The sequence below is a fragment of the Pogona vitticeps genome, chromosome 1 (genome assembly GCF_051106095.1).
Source record: "Pogona vitticeps strain Pit_001003342236 chromosome 1, PviZW2.1, whole genome shotgun sequence".
Taxonomy (NCBI): Eukaryota; Metazoa; Chordata; class Lepidosauria; order Squamata; family Agamidae; genus Pogona; species Pogona vitticeps.
In genome coordinates, this window is record NC_135783.1 from 114058670 (window position 1) to 114077027 (window position 18358).

An 18358-nucleotide genomic window follows, 5' to 3' on the forward strand; every position below is an offset into this window, starting at 1 on the left:
AGGAAAAGAAAAACTTAGATGGGTGATGTAAAAAAATTGTCAAGGACAGGCAAGAAACAAATCACAGAATTAGGGTCAGAACTTTGAATGCAGTATTTCAACAATTTTCACATGGAGACAAACAAAACTATTACAATATCCAAAGAGAGGAAAACAACAAAAGGGGAAAAGCTAGAGATGTTTTCCAGAAGATCTGAGAAATCAAAGGGAATTTTAAACCTAGATTGAGAAGCACGTTATCTTACAAGAAGAAAATAAATAGAAAGGACAAACAGTGTACTGAACATCTATACAGCAGAAATGACTCCTGGCAGACTCCTTTGAAGAGGAATCCTATGTCAAAGAACCTACAGTTCTAGAAAGTAAATTGAAAGCTGCCCTGAAAGCACTGGGAAGAAATAAATCACCAGGGGTAGATGAAATGCTATTGAAACTATTACAAGTCACAGAGACTGAATCTATCAAAATCCTAGCAAGAATATGCCAACAAATGTGGAAAACAAAAGAATAGCCCAATACCCTTGTACTACCAATCACCATGTATGGGTGTGTGAAAGCTAGACAGAAAGGAAAGTCGACAAGACAAAAATTGGCTTGTTTGAAATGCTAGAGGAGAGCTTTGTGGATACCCTGGACTGCCAGAAAGATGAGCAAGTAAGTCCTAGATTAAATCAAGCCTGAACTATCTCTGGAGGTAAAATGATATGCTCCTTTGGGTATACCTTGAGAAGGCAAGATTCTCTGGAAAAGGCAGTGATGCTGGGAAAGCTTGAATGCAGCAGGAAAAAAAAGGAAAACCAAATACAAGTTGGATTAACCCCCTAAAGGAACCATGGGTTTTTGTTTAAAAGAGCTGAGTAGGGCTGTGGAGGACAGGACATTTTGGAGATATCTCATTCATAGGGTTGCCATAAGTCGGAGGTCACTTGATGGCGCATAATAACAATGTGTGAAACCCCCATTACGAACTCATTGGGTGCATTTCCATGATATGTTAGGGCAATTCAGGAATCCATAGTAATCTTGGCTTGTGATGAATAAGTATCAGGTTAGTGCATACTGCTTGATCGCTCCCATTTGCAGCAGGAGTGGCTAAATGAGCTTCTTCCTTTCAGGATTGTTCCCTTCTGAAGCAACTGGAAGATGAATTCCAGCTTTGTTCATAGCTTCTGTGCTTTAGTGGGAGGGAACACTCTAAATGCAAGTAGCCAGCTGCTAGCCCACAACCAAAGCAACTGTGGAGCAAAGCTTAATGGAAATGGTCTAGCAGAATTCAGCTGCACACTGCTTGTTCACTGATAGCCATGGTTCCCTTGCATCCTTGGTTTGATATGTCAGGCATTTCAGCTGTCCAGCCTGCAATCTCCATCTTGGGACTGAATTTAACTGTAGACCTCTCCTCTACAACATTTCATCAGACTTTCTGACTTTATTTTTTCTTCCTGGATTCCTTGGTTTTGTACCAGCTCGCCAAACAAGGAGATCCAGAGAACTGAACAACTTGTATACCTGTGGGTCATTTTCATTGCTCCTAATATTGTCTTTTTATCCCACAGTCATTAAACTGATGAGTTCTTAAGTTTTTTTTAGTGTGTGTGTGTGTGGGGGGGGGGGGTAAATCTCACAGAAAATCAGAATCACACTAAGGTCCATGCATTCATTCCTGAAAAGGAAACAGAGCTGAAATGCTCTGCTCATTAGCACGAAGCACGCTGAACTAGCCTGAGAGGAAACATCAGCCAGTGTTTATTTTTCCACCACAGACTTGAGGTCTCAAGTGTTTCCTGAACTCTCCAGGTATTGTTCCCATTCATAAGGGGTATTTCGGGGGGGGGGTATGGGTGTGAAAGAATATTTCTGGGTATGTGAGGGTATTTTATTAATGCTTTCAAGAATGTAACATCAAATATATGGCCAAGACCATTGTTCTTATAGCTACCCTCCAACCAACCAAAATAAAAATCTTTTTCTGTTTTCTGGCTCTGTACATCAATAAAACAAAACAAATTCCTTGTTATCCTTTTTATATGAGCAAAAGAAGACACTAGGTTGAGTTCCAGCAACAACTTGTAGACAGAACAAGATACCGTGCTAATTTTTCTCCTGCTGCTGCATAACCCTCCATTCCTTCCCCACAATCTGTTCGGAAGGTTGGGGGGACACTCCAAATCTAAGGTGAGATGTTATTTGTTAGAGAAAGAGGGAGCAGTTGAAGGATGTTAGCCTGACCATGAAAATCCTAGAGACCGAGGAGACTGGCAAATATTGCCTCCTTCCCACACCTTTCCTGCTGGGAGAGCATCCAGAGTAGACTTACATCTGAAAAGGTTTCTAGTCATCAAATTGAAATTCCAACCCACAATTTTGGTATGGCAGCCAAGTGACCCAGGCGTGGTACTGCAGATGTTAATGATTCATATGATATCCACGTGCCCTGACTTATAGAAGAAAATTACTTATTTGAAAGCAGTCTTTGCTTGAAATGCTGTTCAATTTGAGGCCAGTGTAGTGACACAGAACCTTGAAAAGCGAAAGCAAGGGCCCTGCATTTGCCTGTCAACCGGGACTGCAAATTGAATGGACATATACATCGTTGTTTTGTTTTTGTTTTCAAATTGTGGCCAGAGATACTGAATTTGTGTCTACACATCCAAATTAGCTGATGCAAATGTTATGTAAATGCTGAATCCCCTTATCTTCTATTTTGGTGATGTACTGTATAAGCGGTCACCCTAACAGCACATGACAACAATAATATGCTTAGATATTATGTGGGATATTGAACACTAATTTTTTGTGCATGCAATATCAGGAGCAAGCTATCTGAGACTATCAACTACACATAGAAGCATTGCTTTCTGAAGCCATAGAAGACAGTCAGATGTCTTTTATGCCCATTCAGAGGTAACCATGGGCATTATTTGCAACTCGGTTCAGGCTCAGAGCTGTGAAGGGAAACCTCGGTATCATTGTCTAATTACAAGCTCAGTGTTTTGTGTAGTTTGGCTCTTAGTAATGTCTTCGCTAGGGAAGGTCAATATACAGCTGCGGATAGAAAAACAGTAGCTTTTTCTCGATCTTGGCACTTGTACTAGGGAATGTTTACTGAATTTAGCAAAACGTCAGTGTACCCATATATAGAATGGCTGACTGCAATTGTTTGGACTTAAGCTATTCATAGCTAACTCATGTGCAAGGATTTCAATGAGTCTGCTCTCAATGTGACGAAGGACTCAATCACACTCAAGTTTTTGCACTGGGTTTAGCATGCTTGAAAGCAATTTAAAAATCTCCATCTACACGATATACAGCTAAGCACACATTATTTCAGGCATGAAGCGTGTTTTTAAACACCCACATCAGGCTTGTATGTTTTAAATTAATTCTGGTTATGCTTTAAAAAAATCATTTATGCATATGTGATTGCCTGTGTTGGTGTAAATATTGTCTGTAGAGGTTGCCAGAGTTTGCTGAAATGGGTGCCGATGAGTTTTCAATGTCAGGATACCCTCCCGTCTGAACTCTTCTCCCCGTCAATCCATTTTTATTTTAGTGCTGCCTTGATCTATGGCTATGCCAGTTCAAAACTTATATACAAAAAAGAAATTATAACCCCCCCCCCCCAGAGACTGGGGACAGGTGCTGCTGCTGTCACCCCTGGCAACTGGGCTAAAACTCATGATCCTTGCTCCCTTGACACCTCTGGTGCACCAGCAAAGCAAGCCCTGAAGCTACCTCCTCTGCTATGGAACGTATGTAAGTGACTTTGTGTCTTGCTGGCAGCCTGGTCTCATCCCTGGAGAGATGCCTCTTCCTGGAAACTCCCCCTTGCCAGTCTGCTGTGTCCCCACTCTCAGCTCCGTGGAATTCCTGATGGCTGGACAAAGCCATCTTATCTTAGAACTGCAGAGCTGGAAGGGACCCTATGGATTACGGATCCTCGAATCCAGCCCTTGTCAGGGAGGCATAGTGGGGAAACGAACTCCCAACTTCTGGCTCCACAGCCAGATGCCTAACTCACTGAGCTATCCAGCAGTTTATGAGGATGCACACACTGACGCAAAACCATGGGATGTTACACCAGTTTCCAACCCCCCCCCCAAACCAGCTCCTGATTTAATTCAGCAGTGTAGTTGCACCTTCATTGTGAGTCCAACATGTAGCAACACAAAGGGAATCTGCCACTGTGCACTGGAGCTGTTCAGAAAATCATTTTGTACACTGATGTGCATATTTACTTAGGAGAAAATAATTGTTGTCGTCAATGGGGCTTACTCCCTACCGAGTAAAAGTCCTTAGGATTACAGCTGTGGTTTGCCATATTCCTTCATTTTTAGAATGGTTGCTTCTCCTAATGTTTGATGATGTTCTATTTACTAAAAGTCTTTTCAAGTTTAAATTCACTTCAAAATGGGTAATTGCTATTCCTTATTCCTAAAATTTTGTACTCATTGGTAACCATTGTTCAGTCAGCTCATTTTCCAGCACTCTCGAGCTGCATATGGAATCTCTTTGGATTTCACATGAATTTTTTTAAGTTTAATTGTATTTTATGGCTTAATTATTATGATGTAAAAGAGTATTTGTGCCATGTTTCATATTTTTATTATTGATTCATTGCTAGTCATTTTGAGACGTTTGTGAATATGGGACAGCAGAGTACAAATATAAAAATGTGTTTGTTTATAAAATAAAACTAAAATTTGCCATACGTTTTTAAATTTTAAAGACAATCTTGTCCTTCATAATGTTTATTTGTTTTGTTTTTTCCATGTCCAGGTCAGGATGAGGTCCCGAAACCAAGGTGGAGAAAGCTCATCCAATGGGCATTTCTCAAAATCAAAGCCCATTATCTGCACCACAGATAACCAAAACATTCAGGAAGATGGAAAGAAAAAAGTCAAATCTAATCGGAAAGAGGATGAGGCACCAGGCTCAGGAACGGTCAAGAAGCACAGCAAATTATCAAGTCCTAATGAACGGAAAACCAAGAAATCGATAGAACTCTCTAAAGAGGACCTGATCCGGCTCCTCAGTATAATGGAAGGAGAACTTCAGGTATACCAGAATTGTTTTCTTTATCTTTTTTAAAATATATATATAAACTGCAAAAGACTTTGATGCCTTTGCATAAGATATAAGACATCAGATGTGTGGTGTGTTCTCCCTTGCTGTAAGTTTTTGAGCAGAAGCTGTCTCTTCTCCCAAGTATTTATAGGCTCATGTGTAGGGTGAATGGGGAGAAATGGATGTTGACACACCCATCCTACCTCCCAATTTCTTTGTATATCTGCCTGCCTTTTAGACCATCATATGTTCAGCACAAGTGTCTACAAAGGGTTCTATAAGCATCTTCAACCAACGATACCTACTGAATTCCCATGATCAGACATAGACAATCATTTCCAAAATTCACTTGAAGTACAAGTGTTTTCTTTATTGCAATAATTCCATGCCGCTTCCAAAACTTCTTAAGTTTCTACAAAGCATTTTATTTCTACATAGCTTTTAGATTCTGTAAGCATAACATGAAATCTAATAATATTAAAATCATATAAGTTTTGAGGAGTCACAGGCAAAACTTAAAATTACAGAAACATCTCCTTTCAAGAATAAAAGTTTATTTCAAAAATAAAAGTTTAAAAGTAAAAGAGAACAATGTGATTGTTTAAAATGCAATCTAGGGCAAGAGCTACATCTTCTAAAATATTAACGTAATCAAGAATACAAATATGTAAGGTTTTAAAAACATTAAACTCCAGGGATATTGAGACACACAGAAAAATATCCATGCTCATTTTTCAGCCTAAGTGAAATCAATTTGTTTACTTTCTGGACCTGCTTTTTTAATCGGTGGCCTTGGATAAAATGGTCTTTCAGCCACAACTCACTCTGATTCCTCTCATTGATGCCCAGTGTGAAAAAAACACAATTTATTTATATATTCTAATATTTGTTACTTAATTCTGCCAGAAAACAATAGCTATTGCATCCAAGCAGAGGTTGTTGCTATTTAGCAGCAGCTTTTGTTTACATTAGTCGCTCAATGGCAATGGGCCTGCCATTAAGCAAAATGATAAACAATGTCACACACCTGCCCAGAAGCAAAACAAAATGTATTTACACTAATTACCCATCAGATGTCAGTATTTACTATTTCCATTACTCTTGTTTATAGATTAGAAAACAAAATGGAAACAGAGATTGCCAAAGACATGCTTGCCAGACTGGATTGTAGTAAACAATATCTTCATGCCACAAGTTTGAAAGTACTTTACTTTTAAGGCAGTTTTTAGGGCATTTTCTATATCCCCTATAATTGTTCTAATGTTTAAACAAGCAGTGTATGTCTCCCTGACAGGAGGGAGACGGAAGTGCAAGAAGGTGTTGTGTTTGGAGCTAGCTGGATTCCCACATATTCCCCCCCACACCTTAAACCTATGCACAAGCAGGGAGCAACTGTATAGAACTAAGAATTCAAGGGAATTCTTGGAAAAACGGAAAAGATGGTCTCCTCTCTGAGGTCCAGAAAGACCAAAGGTCAAGGAAAATGAGAGGTCTAAATTAATCCGCAAGATCTCCTGGAACAAAACGAGGACCCTGGTAGCCCATAACGTCCGTCTCACAGCAGCACTAATCCCATGATTTTCCCTTGTAAAATTACAGAAACAGATGAAGGATATCAGAAACCCATATCATGCTTTCCCATCCCCCCCCCAAAAAAAACAGGCAGTGAAATTCAATTTAAATCTTCTTTTCTGCTTTTGCTGATGTGGTCATGTGAACATAGGTGTTGAAATAATTGATTCTCAGAGCTGTGTGTTTGTGTTTAGAAAAAAAATGAGGGGATATGTAATTTCCCTCATGAGTTTTAAGATGGATGACTCCATGCTGTTGAATCCAGGGGAGTGGGCAAGCCAAGTCTGGCCTGAGACAAGATGATGATAAGCCAAGTGCAAAACCAGCCATTGTGAAGATTCTGGCAGGGCTTTCCATCTAGTAAAATGATATCATATACCACAGCATGTTATATGTTTTGCTCTTTGTTGCCTATAATTATTTTCAGACAGTGATTTGCTCAGTATCATTATTTATAGAGGTTAATCTGCATTTAAGAGATGCCATCAGATGTATTCCAATAATACTGAACATAGCTTGCAAATGATTTTTTTTGGACTACAATGCCCAGAATCACTTAGACAGCATCTGAGAGAGAGATTTCCAAAATTACTGTTCCAATCTGCTGTGTTGAAATAGGCATACAACTTTTATGTCGAGTTTTATGTCTGCCCCATGTTCCATGCTCAGTGGTGTGGAGATTTAGCATTTCAGACCCATCCTCAAAGCAGGCACCAACGCATATATCTGCAATTCTACCCTGTAGGAATATAAGCTATCACACTATATGGCAAGAGTGAAGGTCAGCCTGACTCTTCCCGTTAAAAATTATGCTATCTATTATTTTCCCACCCTGTTTTATATCATTTGCAAATCTGATAAATATTCCTTGCACTCCCTCACCCAAATTGTTAATAAAAATGTTGAAGAGCATCATCCTAAGGACTGAGCATTGTGGTGCCTCACTTGCTACCTCCTCCCAGTTTGAGAAGGAGCCATTGATAAGCTCTCTCTGAGTTGTTGGCTTTTGTGCATGGAATGTGAGGAATGTTGATTTGTTCTTGGCTCTGGGCAGCAAAATACATTGGGTCAGCCCTAGAAGTCATGCAGGGATAAGTAGAAGCAGTGGAGTTCTGCTGACAGAAGCGACCTTCCCCATACCCATTGCAAGCCCCTCTCCATATCCCAGGCCTCTTCTGAAAGCCCTTGGCCTCAAGAGAAACGTCTGGGGAGCAAAGGAGGATGCAGTGACATGGAACCTGCCTTACACAAGCATTGTGATGGGCAGTGGTCTAAAGCAGCCCCTTAATATAGTTCAATACTTACTGTACAGTGGACCCTCGACTTACAGATGGCTCAACTTACAGACTTTTCGAGTTACAGACTTCCCTGGCTGCAAAATTTAGGTTCGACTTGCAGCTGGAGAATCAATCTACAGACCGAGAAAAAAACCAAAATGGAACAAAAACGGCCGGTTATGGATTAATCGGTTTTCAATGCATTGCAGGTCAATGGAGCCTCGACCTACAGACTTTTCGACCTGCAGCCACCGTTCCAATACAGATTAATTCCATAAGTCAAGGGTCCACTGTATAGTGCACGCAGTATACCATGTAGCTCCAACCATATAGATGCATATGTTATTATAGTTGCTTTCACAGATTGACATGGACCTGCCTCAACTATGTTGGAGTAGGAACGGAAAAGTCTTAGAACTCCAGAGCCGGAAGAGACCCTATGGATCATTCAAGGAGGCACATTCTGGAATCAAACTCCCAACAACTACTGAGCTATCCAGCAGTTCCTGTGATGCCTCATTTGGTTCTCTTTCTTGCACTGTCTTAGCCAATCACACTGGGGACCCTGTGTGGATTTCGCTCTTATGCTCTTTTGCTTAGGAATGGGGCTTGAGCAAAATATTTGCCTTATCAAAAGTTCATTTAAATGAGAACAAATACAAAACATCTAATCCTCTTTCAGGAATCCTGCTTTGTATCTGGGTTTCAGGCTCCACCTATTGGCTAAAACAGAACAAGTGCTATGGAATGTCCTCCATTGACCTCATCTTCTGATGTTGTGTGGATTAAATATGGAAAATGTGAAAGAAAAGTCACACCAGATGCTTGAACAACTGGTATCTAAACAATCCAATAAGTTTATAATTATTAGCTAATACAATTTGATCTGAATCAAATCTGAATGTCACAGGACTTTACTAGAAACCTAGAAATTCAATATGATTCTCTCTCTCTCTCTCTCTCTCTCTCTCTCTCTCTCTGTGTGTGTGTGTGTGTGTGTTTTCAGAGACCACAATTTCTATAGTTAAATGGTAATTATTAAGCCATCTTGATGATTATATTGGAACTAGATATATGCATACTTGTGGTTTTGGAGTACAAAACCAGACATCATTTTATGTAATATGGGCATGGTGAAGTAAAATTCAAAAGTAATATAATCGGTGGTAACAAAGGCACTCCATTGGTATAGCAAGTGACTATTTTTAATTGTCCTTTAAAATTCTTTTCTGGAGTTCAAAGCTGGTTGTCATTTGTATATGGCAAACTGGCTCAAACAAATACCGTACAAAAAAGCAACACCAAAATGCATTCAAAACAGTAAGGTACAACAATCCATTTTTTAAAAAACCACTCAGACAACCAGTCGCTTCCACTGCGTCACAACAGGAATAGTTTACAGCAAAATACAATTTCTGGGAAAACCAGTTTCTATCTGAGCTGCTGTGAGGACTACAGCCCAACTCTGAGGGAAGAGGGAAACTGGAAGTGGGTGGCAGATGATGTCATTACTCCTGCTAATCCGAAAGTCCCAGGGCTTTCGCCCTCTAAGCCCTGCATCCACTACACGACTGCTTAAAACACAGCCAGCACCTGCTGTATAAAACAGAAAAGAAGCAGAAGGCCAAACTCCTGATAGTGAACCTAGACTTGATGAGACAAGAGATTTGTAATGCTTGCCAATCACAGGGTCACCATAATTTGGAATTGACTTAATGGCACACAATTATTATTAAACATGCTTACAGGATCCATTGAGAACAGTCCTCGTGTGCCGAAAAAAATTAAAATACTGCCACATCTACTTTATTTGATTTGGTATGACTCAGTATATCAGTACCACTGGTGTATTGTGTGTTTTGTCAGAACACCTCTGCATTTCTGGGAGTTGTAGTCCAAACATGTAGTAGTATACTTTATTACGGTCAAAGACCAGTAAAGTCCAAACATGTAACTTGTCTTAGTTCTGACCACCACCACCCCCCAAATAATTCTGTATAAATGTAGCAGGGCTACCCAATGATAAAGGCTTTGCCTGGAGGCATCTCATAAGAGAAGATATTGATTAGGACTGTAGATTGACTTGTGCCATTTATAATGGCAATTGCTCCATTAATCCTGAAGGAAGCCAGCATTAAGCAGCTAGAAAGTGATGTCTCATTACCTGCCTGCTCTACATCAAAGGTTTTGAGCAAGACAAAGGAATATACTTTTTTGCTACTTGTCCTCTATTTTTGTGTATCTATATAGGTCAATGTCAGGGAGGGATTTCTATACACATAAATCCAGGACATGGTTGGTGCAATAGTTTCTAGGTTTTCTGTGTTCATTATATGAACAATGTTCCTATTCATTGGATTTTTAAACCCCCAAAAGGATTTTTTTTCACCCAAGAAACAGTGTTTGCTGGACGATGAGGAAGCAACACTACAGTATTTCAAAAGCCTCGGGCATTATGGACTCTTCCAGACAAAGCATTTTGTTCTAAACATATTTCTCTCTCTTAGTGCCAAAGGAGTGCAAGTTTACTGACATCTACATCCACCGATAGTTTTAAAAATTCACTTCTGTTTAAGAAAAGTGCCTCTGAGAAATTCACTTCTTTGCTGGAGCTTTTTCATTTTTTTTTTTTAAATAAGTAATAAGTTTCTTACCAGGAGCCTTTCCCCACAAATGTCTGCTTCCAATGGGAAGCGGTGCAGAGCTACGAAGTGATGCTATATATGGGACATTCTTTCAGGAGAGACAATGACCAGAAATTCACCAAGAGAGTGGCAGTGCTATACTAAGCAAAATGAAGAATGTTGTATGGATGATGGGGGAAATACTGAAAACACCAGTGCAGAAGCAGCGCTTTAAGGAAAACAGATTCTCTCTCTGGAAGAGCCTGCAATGTCTCTGTTTTGAAAAACAGAAACTGGGGGAGAATCAGGACTGGAAAATTGCACCGCTAGCCTCTCTTTGCTTCTGGCTGAAGAGCTGCAGTTTTACTTCCCTACCTCACATACAACAGCATCACTTTGGGGCAGCCAGGGGAAGCCCATGGGCACCAAGCATAGCCTCTAGTCTCCCCACACGCCTTCCTCCAACTGGTGAAGAAAAGCACAGAGCAGTTCTGGTTCCCCTCACTAACTCCAGCCACTGATAACCTGATGTGCACATAGTTATCTACAGATGGCTAAATTTGTCCGTGGGAACATTTTATAATAACTGGCTCCAGCAAACTCCATGTTAGCTGGGTTATCCATTGTGATGCCTTCATTCCTGAAGCATGTAAGACATATCTCAACACACTTTAATTTGTGTATATAATCTAACAGAGTGACCTTTGGAGTCTGCTTCATGTGCTGCCAAGGATAAAGCAACCCTAGGCTGATAATGCAAAAACAAAGCTCTTTTTCAGTATCAGCAGAATGAGAAGTGATATCTTCCAACTCTTCTAAACATCAAGCAGAGTAGAGTGAATTCCTTGTCGTGGGGAATTTGCTGTCCCTGGGCCAGACTGCAGACAATGAATTATGTCAGTGGGGGAAAAAAGCAAGCTCCAGTGGCCTGTTCTCTTCAGAGAATGGTGACATCATCCATGGAGTTCTCTCCAGCAATAAAGCAGAACCAAAAAGCTGTGCGGGGTGGGCAGAGAATAATAGACAGAAGTCCTCCAGCACTCGTTCAGGCTATTTCAAAGCCTGCTGTGAGAAGGAACAAAGATGCCGCTTCCCTGTATCATGGCCACCCCCATCGCCTCCTTGCCCTGTTCTCAGTTTTCAGCCTTTCTGGAGACACCGCTTATAGAAAGCTGCCCAGAGAGAGACAAAGGAATGTAACAGGTTCACTGGTTCAGAACAGATCTATGATCTGCCCAGCCTAGTGCCCTGGGTCTGACATCAGACTTTGCTGGAGACTTCAGAGCAGATGCCCATCCAGAAGCACAGCGTTATGTCACAGGGTACTGCTGCGCTCGCCAAACTAGTCCAACAGAGTCATCCCCGGCCAGTTCATTTGTGCGTCCTGAATAAGTGGCAAGTTTGTGATATGTATTTATTGGGTCAATTATTTTGCTGGTTTGTGGGGAGAAGAATTGCTTAGGGTGTGAATACATACTGGGATTTGCCCATCTCTTTGATTTGCGCTGAGGACAGGCTAGCTTGCTTCTTTTCCTGGTGATTATGCGATGTAAGTGCCAGAGTGAAGCAGCCCACTTCCAGAGCATTCCCACCTGTACCTTTTGGGCTCTCTATCAGGGGCTGTTCTTTTTAAGATGTGGGCAGGATTGCTCCATTTTGGTTCAGTGGTTATAGCATGTGTGATTACTAGGATGCAACCAAAGCAAATACCGTATTTTTCCGTGTATAAAGCAACACTTTTTCCTTAAATAATTAGGCAAAAAATTGAGGGTTGTTTTATACACAGAAGGCAGCCGCATTTCCCTGCCTTTTGTGAAGCCAGCGGGGCTTAGGAAGTGGGTAAAACAGTCACGAAAGGGCTTCAGGATCAAAGGCCTGCGATCATCCTGCTTTTTTTTTTTAATATATTTTTTTATTTATTTATAACTATAACAAAAAAATCATATACATAAAACATATACACTTACAAGACAATAACAGTGTTCCCCACCACCATATACGGGACCTCTTGCCATATTCTTCTTTTTCTTCTTCTTCTCATTCTTCTTCTTCTATTGTCTTCCTCTCCAGAACTGCATAGATTCTTGATTTGGAGCTCTCCCTTTTCCCGTTATTAACACATATTCCAAAAATTTGCCCCATATTACATAAAAATTATTCTTTTTCAACTCTCCTTTCTTCATCTTTAAATTACAAGTTAATTTATCATTTAATGCTATATTCCATATTTCTTTATACCATTCTTCAATTTGTAATTCAGTCTTTAATTTCCACTGTCTAGCAATAATCAATCTAGCTGCTGTTATTAGATTAGTTATCAATTCTTTAATCATTTTGTCATATTCCACGTTCTCATATATTGATAACAAAGCAATCTCAGCCTTACATTCTATATCTTTTCCACAGATACAACTTAATTCTTTAAAAATTTGTTTCCAAAAACTTTGTACCTTTTCACATTCCCACCACATATGAAAGTATGTACCAACTTCTTTCTCACATTTCCAACAGACAATCGGATGACTGGTGTTAATTTTGTTTAATTTTACCGGTGTTAAATACCATCTTAAACTTAGTTTTAAAAAAATTTCCTTTATTCTTACTGACATCAATCTTAAAATCCTCATTTTCCATATCCTCCTCCATTCTTCTTCATTTATTCTTTTCCCAATATCTTGTTCCCACACCAATTTCAATCCTTCTTTCTCACTTTCTTCTTCCTCTAAATTAAGAAGTGAATAAATTTTACTCACTGTACCTTTTACTGAGTCAGTCATCTGAATGTCCTCATATGAGAGTAAAAATTGCTCAAATTTTGTGTGTTCTCTACCTTTATTATATTTATTTGCCCATTCCTTAGTCCATCTTTCCAGTTGTACATAGTTCAACCATGAAATAGTCTTGTTTTGAAATACATCCAGCTTTTTTGATCACTGCTTTACCCAAAGGGAGCTTCCTTTCCTTTTTGCTAAGCCCCATGGCTTCACAAAAAGCAAGGAAAAGCGGCGGTCAAAGGGAGCCCTTTGATCCCTGCTTTTCCCTTCCTTTTGCAAAGCTTAGCAAAAGGAAGGGAAAAGCAGGGATCAAACTTTCTAAATTGGGGTTAGAAAAGGGGTGGCCGTCTTACACATTGGGTTGTAAATGGAAAAATACGGTAGTGGCTGCTTTCAATTTCCCACCCATTTTCAATTTCCCAATATCATTTAAGTGGCTTAAGCAGACAGTGGAGCTACTTTAAAATAAAGAACTTCCTCTGCTCTTCTGTGTGTGTGTGGGGGGAGGATGCTGAGTTTTAAAAGCCTAGTTAGTATGTGGGAGGCTGTATACATTTTAGGGGGAAAATGTAAAGCTTCTTCCTGAAAGGAGGGAGTTAGAGGAAAGGGCAAAGAGGGGAACATTTTGGTGCTTGTTTTCTTTTTTTACTTTCCCTTTAAAAGAAGGCAGGCTGAATAGGGTCGCTTGACGTGCATGTGCCATATGGATACAATGAGAATAAATATGATCACAATGAAACAGTACAAATTGAAAGAGAGGATAAATATGTGGTGACAGCGATTGTTTCTTGCCCTTGCATACAAACAATGGCTATGTCACAATATAGTAGCATTACCAGAGGGTGTTCTTCTTGAAAGAATCACTGCCAGACCACTTTGAACAGTTCTTTGACTACTTCAGGCACTGCCAAATAAGGAAGCCTTGGCATCTCTAATGGGAACCTCTGTCTGCCTAAAGTATCAGAATTCAACCCATCCCTTGAAACTAGAGCTTGGAAATAACTTCAAACTACTCTGGAACACACCCATAGTTGTCTGATTGTGGAAGCTGAGCAGGGTTAGTACTTGAATAAGTGACCACTGGGTAAGATCTCCAGGGCTGAAGTGAGGAAAGAATTCTACCTGAAACCATGGAGGTACAGTGGCAGTCAATGTTAACAACGCTGAACAAGATAGATCAAGGATCTGACTCCGTATAAGGCACCTTCTTATGATACTAAAGTTACAGTATTGACTGGCCGTGTTAAGTGCAAGATTATAGGAAGAGTAGCCTAAGGCTAGAATCCTGTTGAATGCCCGTGAAGCATAATATTGCATCAATGTAGTTCCGCTCAATCTCCACTGCCCAAGCACAGGTTACAAAGGATCTGTTGAAACCACCTTTTCCTGCACAGGGGTATCATCTTTCATAAACTCTTAAAAGCTCAGACAACTTGCACAATGGATTGCTGCTTGAATAAAATTGCTGAACATGATTCTGAAACTAGAGGTGTTCTGAAACAGCCCACTTAAATCTCTTCACCCCCTGAGGATTCACTGGTATTCTTTGTTAAATGGTGTGAAAAGTGCTTTGGAATTTAGAAAATGTGCCACTGGTGGTATGACCACAATACTGCACAGGGGACCATGACCTTATCTTATTTCTGATCTTGGTACACAGCAGCTGTTGTACTATTAATAAACAAGCCAAGTAAAACACGGAGTTTGACAGCTAATGTTGCAGCATGATCAGAAGAAAAATATGGTCTTTGACTCAGTTTCATGGTGCTTATAGTTATATGTGCCTAGTTACGCACCCTAAAGTCTAGAATAGCCATTCTGGGAAATTAACAATACCCCCCAAATTCACAATGAAATTAACAATACCCCCCCCCCCAATTCACAATGATTTTATAAAGGGCATTACTTATGAATTATGTTATTTGTCTTTAACCTGGCTCTTTTATAACTGCATGATATTTGCTGTTTTATCTGAATTAATCTTAAATTAGTGCATTCTAAACAATTATTGTATATGGGATACATCAGTAAGTTAGAAAACTTAGTTGTTCATAGCTAAATGTCAAAGAAGAATTGATGTTTTTGAATTGTGGTGCTGGAGGAGACCCTTGAGAGTCCCCTGGACTGCAAGGAGAACAAACCTATCCATTCTAAAGAAAATCAACCCTGAATGCTCACTAGAAGGACAGATCCTGAAGCTGAGACTCCAGTACTTTGGCCATCTCACGAGAAGAGAGGACTCCTTGGAAAAGACGCTGATGTTGGGAAAGTGTGAGGGCAAGAGGAGAAGGGGACGACAGGGGACGAGATGGTTGGACAGTTTCATTGAAGCGACCAACATGAATTTGACCCAACTCCGGGAGGCAGTGGAAGGCAGGAGGGCCTGGCATGCTCTGATCCATGGGGTCACGAAGAGTCGGACAGCAAATGTCAAATAGATTTTTTTTCCATTTTTTAAAAAATATATTGGCTTCATGGGCTTGTTATAATGGGTTTAAGAGAAATTGGCAAACCGACTGTTGCCTCAATCCAATACGACTTGGATCCAGGCAAACTGAAGAACCTTATTCTCCCACATGAGCCTGCCCAGCTTCTGAGATTCTCTTGGTCTATGAGCAGCCCAACCATTAGGTGGCCGGTCATGGGCAGAGTGCTCAGGGCTGGTAATGGAGTTGCCACCGTCTTCTACTCTGCCACCCAGCCAGGCACTGCCAACATCAGAATGCAGCCCTTTTCCTTAGGGGCTGTCTGCCCAACTCCAGAGTTGCTTCTTTTGAATAACGCCAGGCTTTCTGAGGATCTTGAGGTTTAAGCGCTACAAGAGGGCTTGTGTGGTGCACACATGTCTATGTTATATGTTCTGAAGATCGGAGTGACTGTTTAACTTGTGTCTAGAGGTGGCTTTTCTTGCATTATCCCTATCACCAAGATAAACAAGCAGCCAGGTTTCCTTTTTCACTGCTGCTGAAGCACTACCACAATAAGGGATAATTTTTCATTCAATCTTTACCTTTCAATTACATTTCTGGTGAGACACACCTACTCAATTACTTTGCCACACCAAATAAACCATAGGTTCCAGCACTGACCAGTAGCATATGGGGGAATAATGCCTTGTGACTATGCTGTCTAAAAAATAATAGACAGGATTTGTAAACCAAAAATATTACTTTTTAAAAAAAGAAACATAAAAACAGTTCAATGTTACAAGCTGCAAAAAGTTTTTTATCATACAGCTATATGTCCTTTACTTTCCAAACACATTCTATTCTCTCTCTCATTACTTGTTTTGACACAAATTCATAAATTTTGACACACACTATTTTTCACAGCTTCTTCACAAAAACCGATCACTCTCTGCTCTACCAGCACAACTCTTCCTTTATCTCTGACGCCACCACCTTACAGCTTTTACTCTTTCTCTAACCCCTGCCAACACACTTATATACAAAACAGCATCTCTCCGGCCAGAAATCATTCCAGCCAATTTCACAAACATTCTTTTACATCTCTCAACTGTTTTTAAAATGTCATTCCTGGCATACATCCAACCTACCACTGTCAATCAAACACCAGTCACTTACCATGCAAGCCAATACAAACCTCTATACAAAATATATTTACCATGTAAAATTTCCACAGAAGACACAGGTGATTGATTTGACACCCCTCCCACAATGCCTTGGCACTAAAGGACTCCTGAAGCTAGGTAGTATCTCAATAGCTGGCTAAAAGCCTCGTGGCGCAGTGGTTAAAACGCTGTACTGCAGCTAAAACTGTGCTCACGACCTGGGGTTCAAATCCCAGGTAGCCGGCTCAAGGTTGACTCAGCCTTCCATCCTTCCGAGGTTGGTAAAATGAGTACCCAGCTCGCTGGGGGGGCAATGTGTAGCCTGTATAATTAAAAATTGTAAACCGCCCGGAGAGTGCTTGTAGCACTATGGGGCGGTATATAAGTCCAATAAATAAATAAATAAATAAATAAATAAATAAATAAATAAATAAATAAATAAATAAATAAATAAATAAATAAATAAATAAATAAATAAACAGCTACAGTATGGAGGCAGAAAAGCATCAATTCTTCCTCCTGTTGTTTTCCCCACCCACCCCAAAGTATTACCACATACCTGTAGTGATGTGGGACATGGGCAACAAAAGATGGCATGGGCAGTGGGTGACCATTTTCTTTCTACTTCAAGTGGTGGGAGAGCTTTTGCTGGCACTGTCCCATCCCAACAGCCCCCACCAGCAGGACCAAAGTCAAACGGTATAGTTAGCACATCAATAAAACAAGAAAGCATGTGCTGCCCCTTCCAAAGTTGTGTCTGAACAAGCAGAATGCAAACAAAGCTGGTGTTTACCTCTTGATAACTAATTACAAAACAAACAAGATATTGGAAATCAAAAACCTTTCTTTCAATTGCAAGTGCTTTGGGAACATGACTAGAAAGTAGGTTTAAATCGACCTCTAGCAAATGAAATGTACTAAATATTAGTGATAGCCATTTTCCCCCCACTTGCCCCTATCATCCTTTGATCATAGAGGGATGTTGTGTCTAACAACTCTTGACAGACATGCTTATTGAGAATTGCTCTAATCCTTTTTTTAAAAAAGTCTTCTAAGTTCCTTGGCATTCCTTCACTTTGGGAAAGTGCGTTGCATGCATTAATTATGCACTGTGAAAAATATGACTTCCTTCCTGTTGGTCCCAGACCTACTGCCAATCAGTTTTATTTAGTGACCACAAATATTTAACTAGGAATATTTACTATGGTCACATGGTTCTCCATTTTAGAGGTCTCTAACACTGGATTTTGGGGTGTGTGTGTCTCTCTTTCTCTTTTTTTTAGAAGACAGCCTTACACAGGGAGCTAATCCAACCTTGTACTAGTGTCTGATTGGTAGCACAGCAGTTTTTTCTTCTTTGCCCTTCTCCTTATGGCCCTCCATGCTACAGGGGGTGTTGAAGTTCTCCCCACCAGCTTTTAAGGGCTTACATGTTAGGAGTGGCAGATAAAAGGCTGAAATGCCCTCTTTTAT

The 18358-nt window shown here is 40.2% G+C and overlaps 1 protein-coding gene across 9 annotated transcripts in view; it reads left to right on the top strand.

Moving 5' to 3' along the window:
* Window positions 1-18358, top strand: part of FILIP1 (filamin A interacting protein 1) — a 99103-nt gene that overhangs the window by 41280 nt on the left and 39465 nt on the right. For all 9 annotated transcript variants that reach the window (XM_020785813.3, XM_078385712.1, XM_078385718.1 and 6 more), the window contains one exon: window positions 4780-5058. In XM_020785813.3, the coding sequence (XP_020641472.3) occupies window positions 4786-5058 (273 nt within the window). In that variant the 5' untranslated portion in view covers window positions 4780-4785. The remainder of the gene's footprint in view (window positions 1-4779; window positions 5059-18358) is intronic.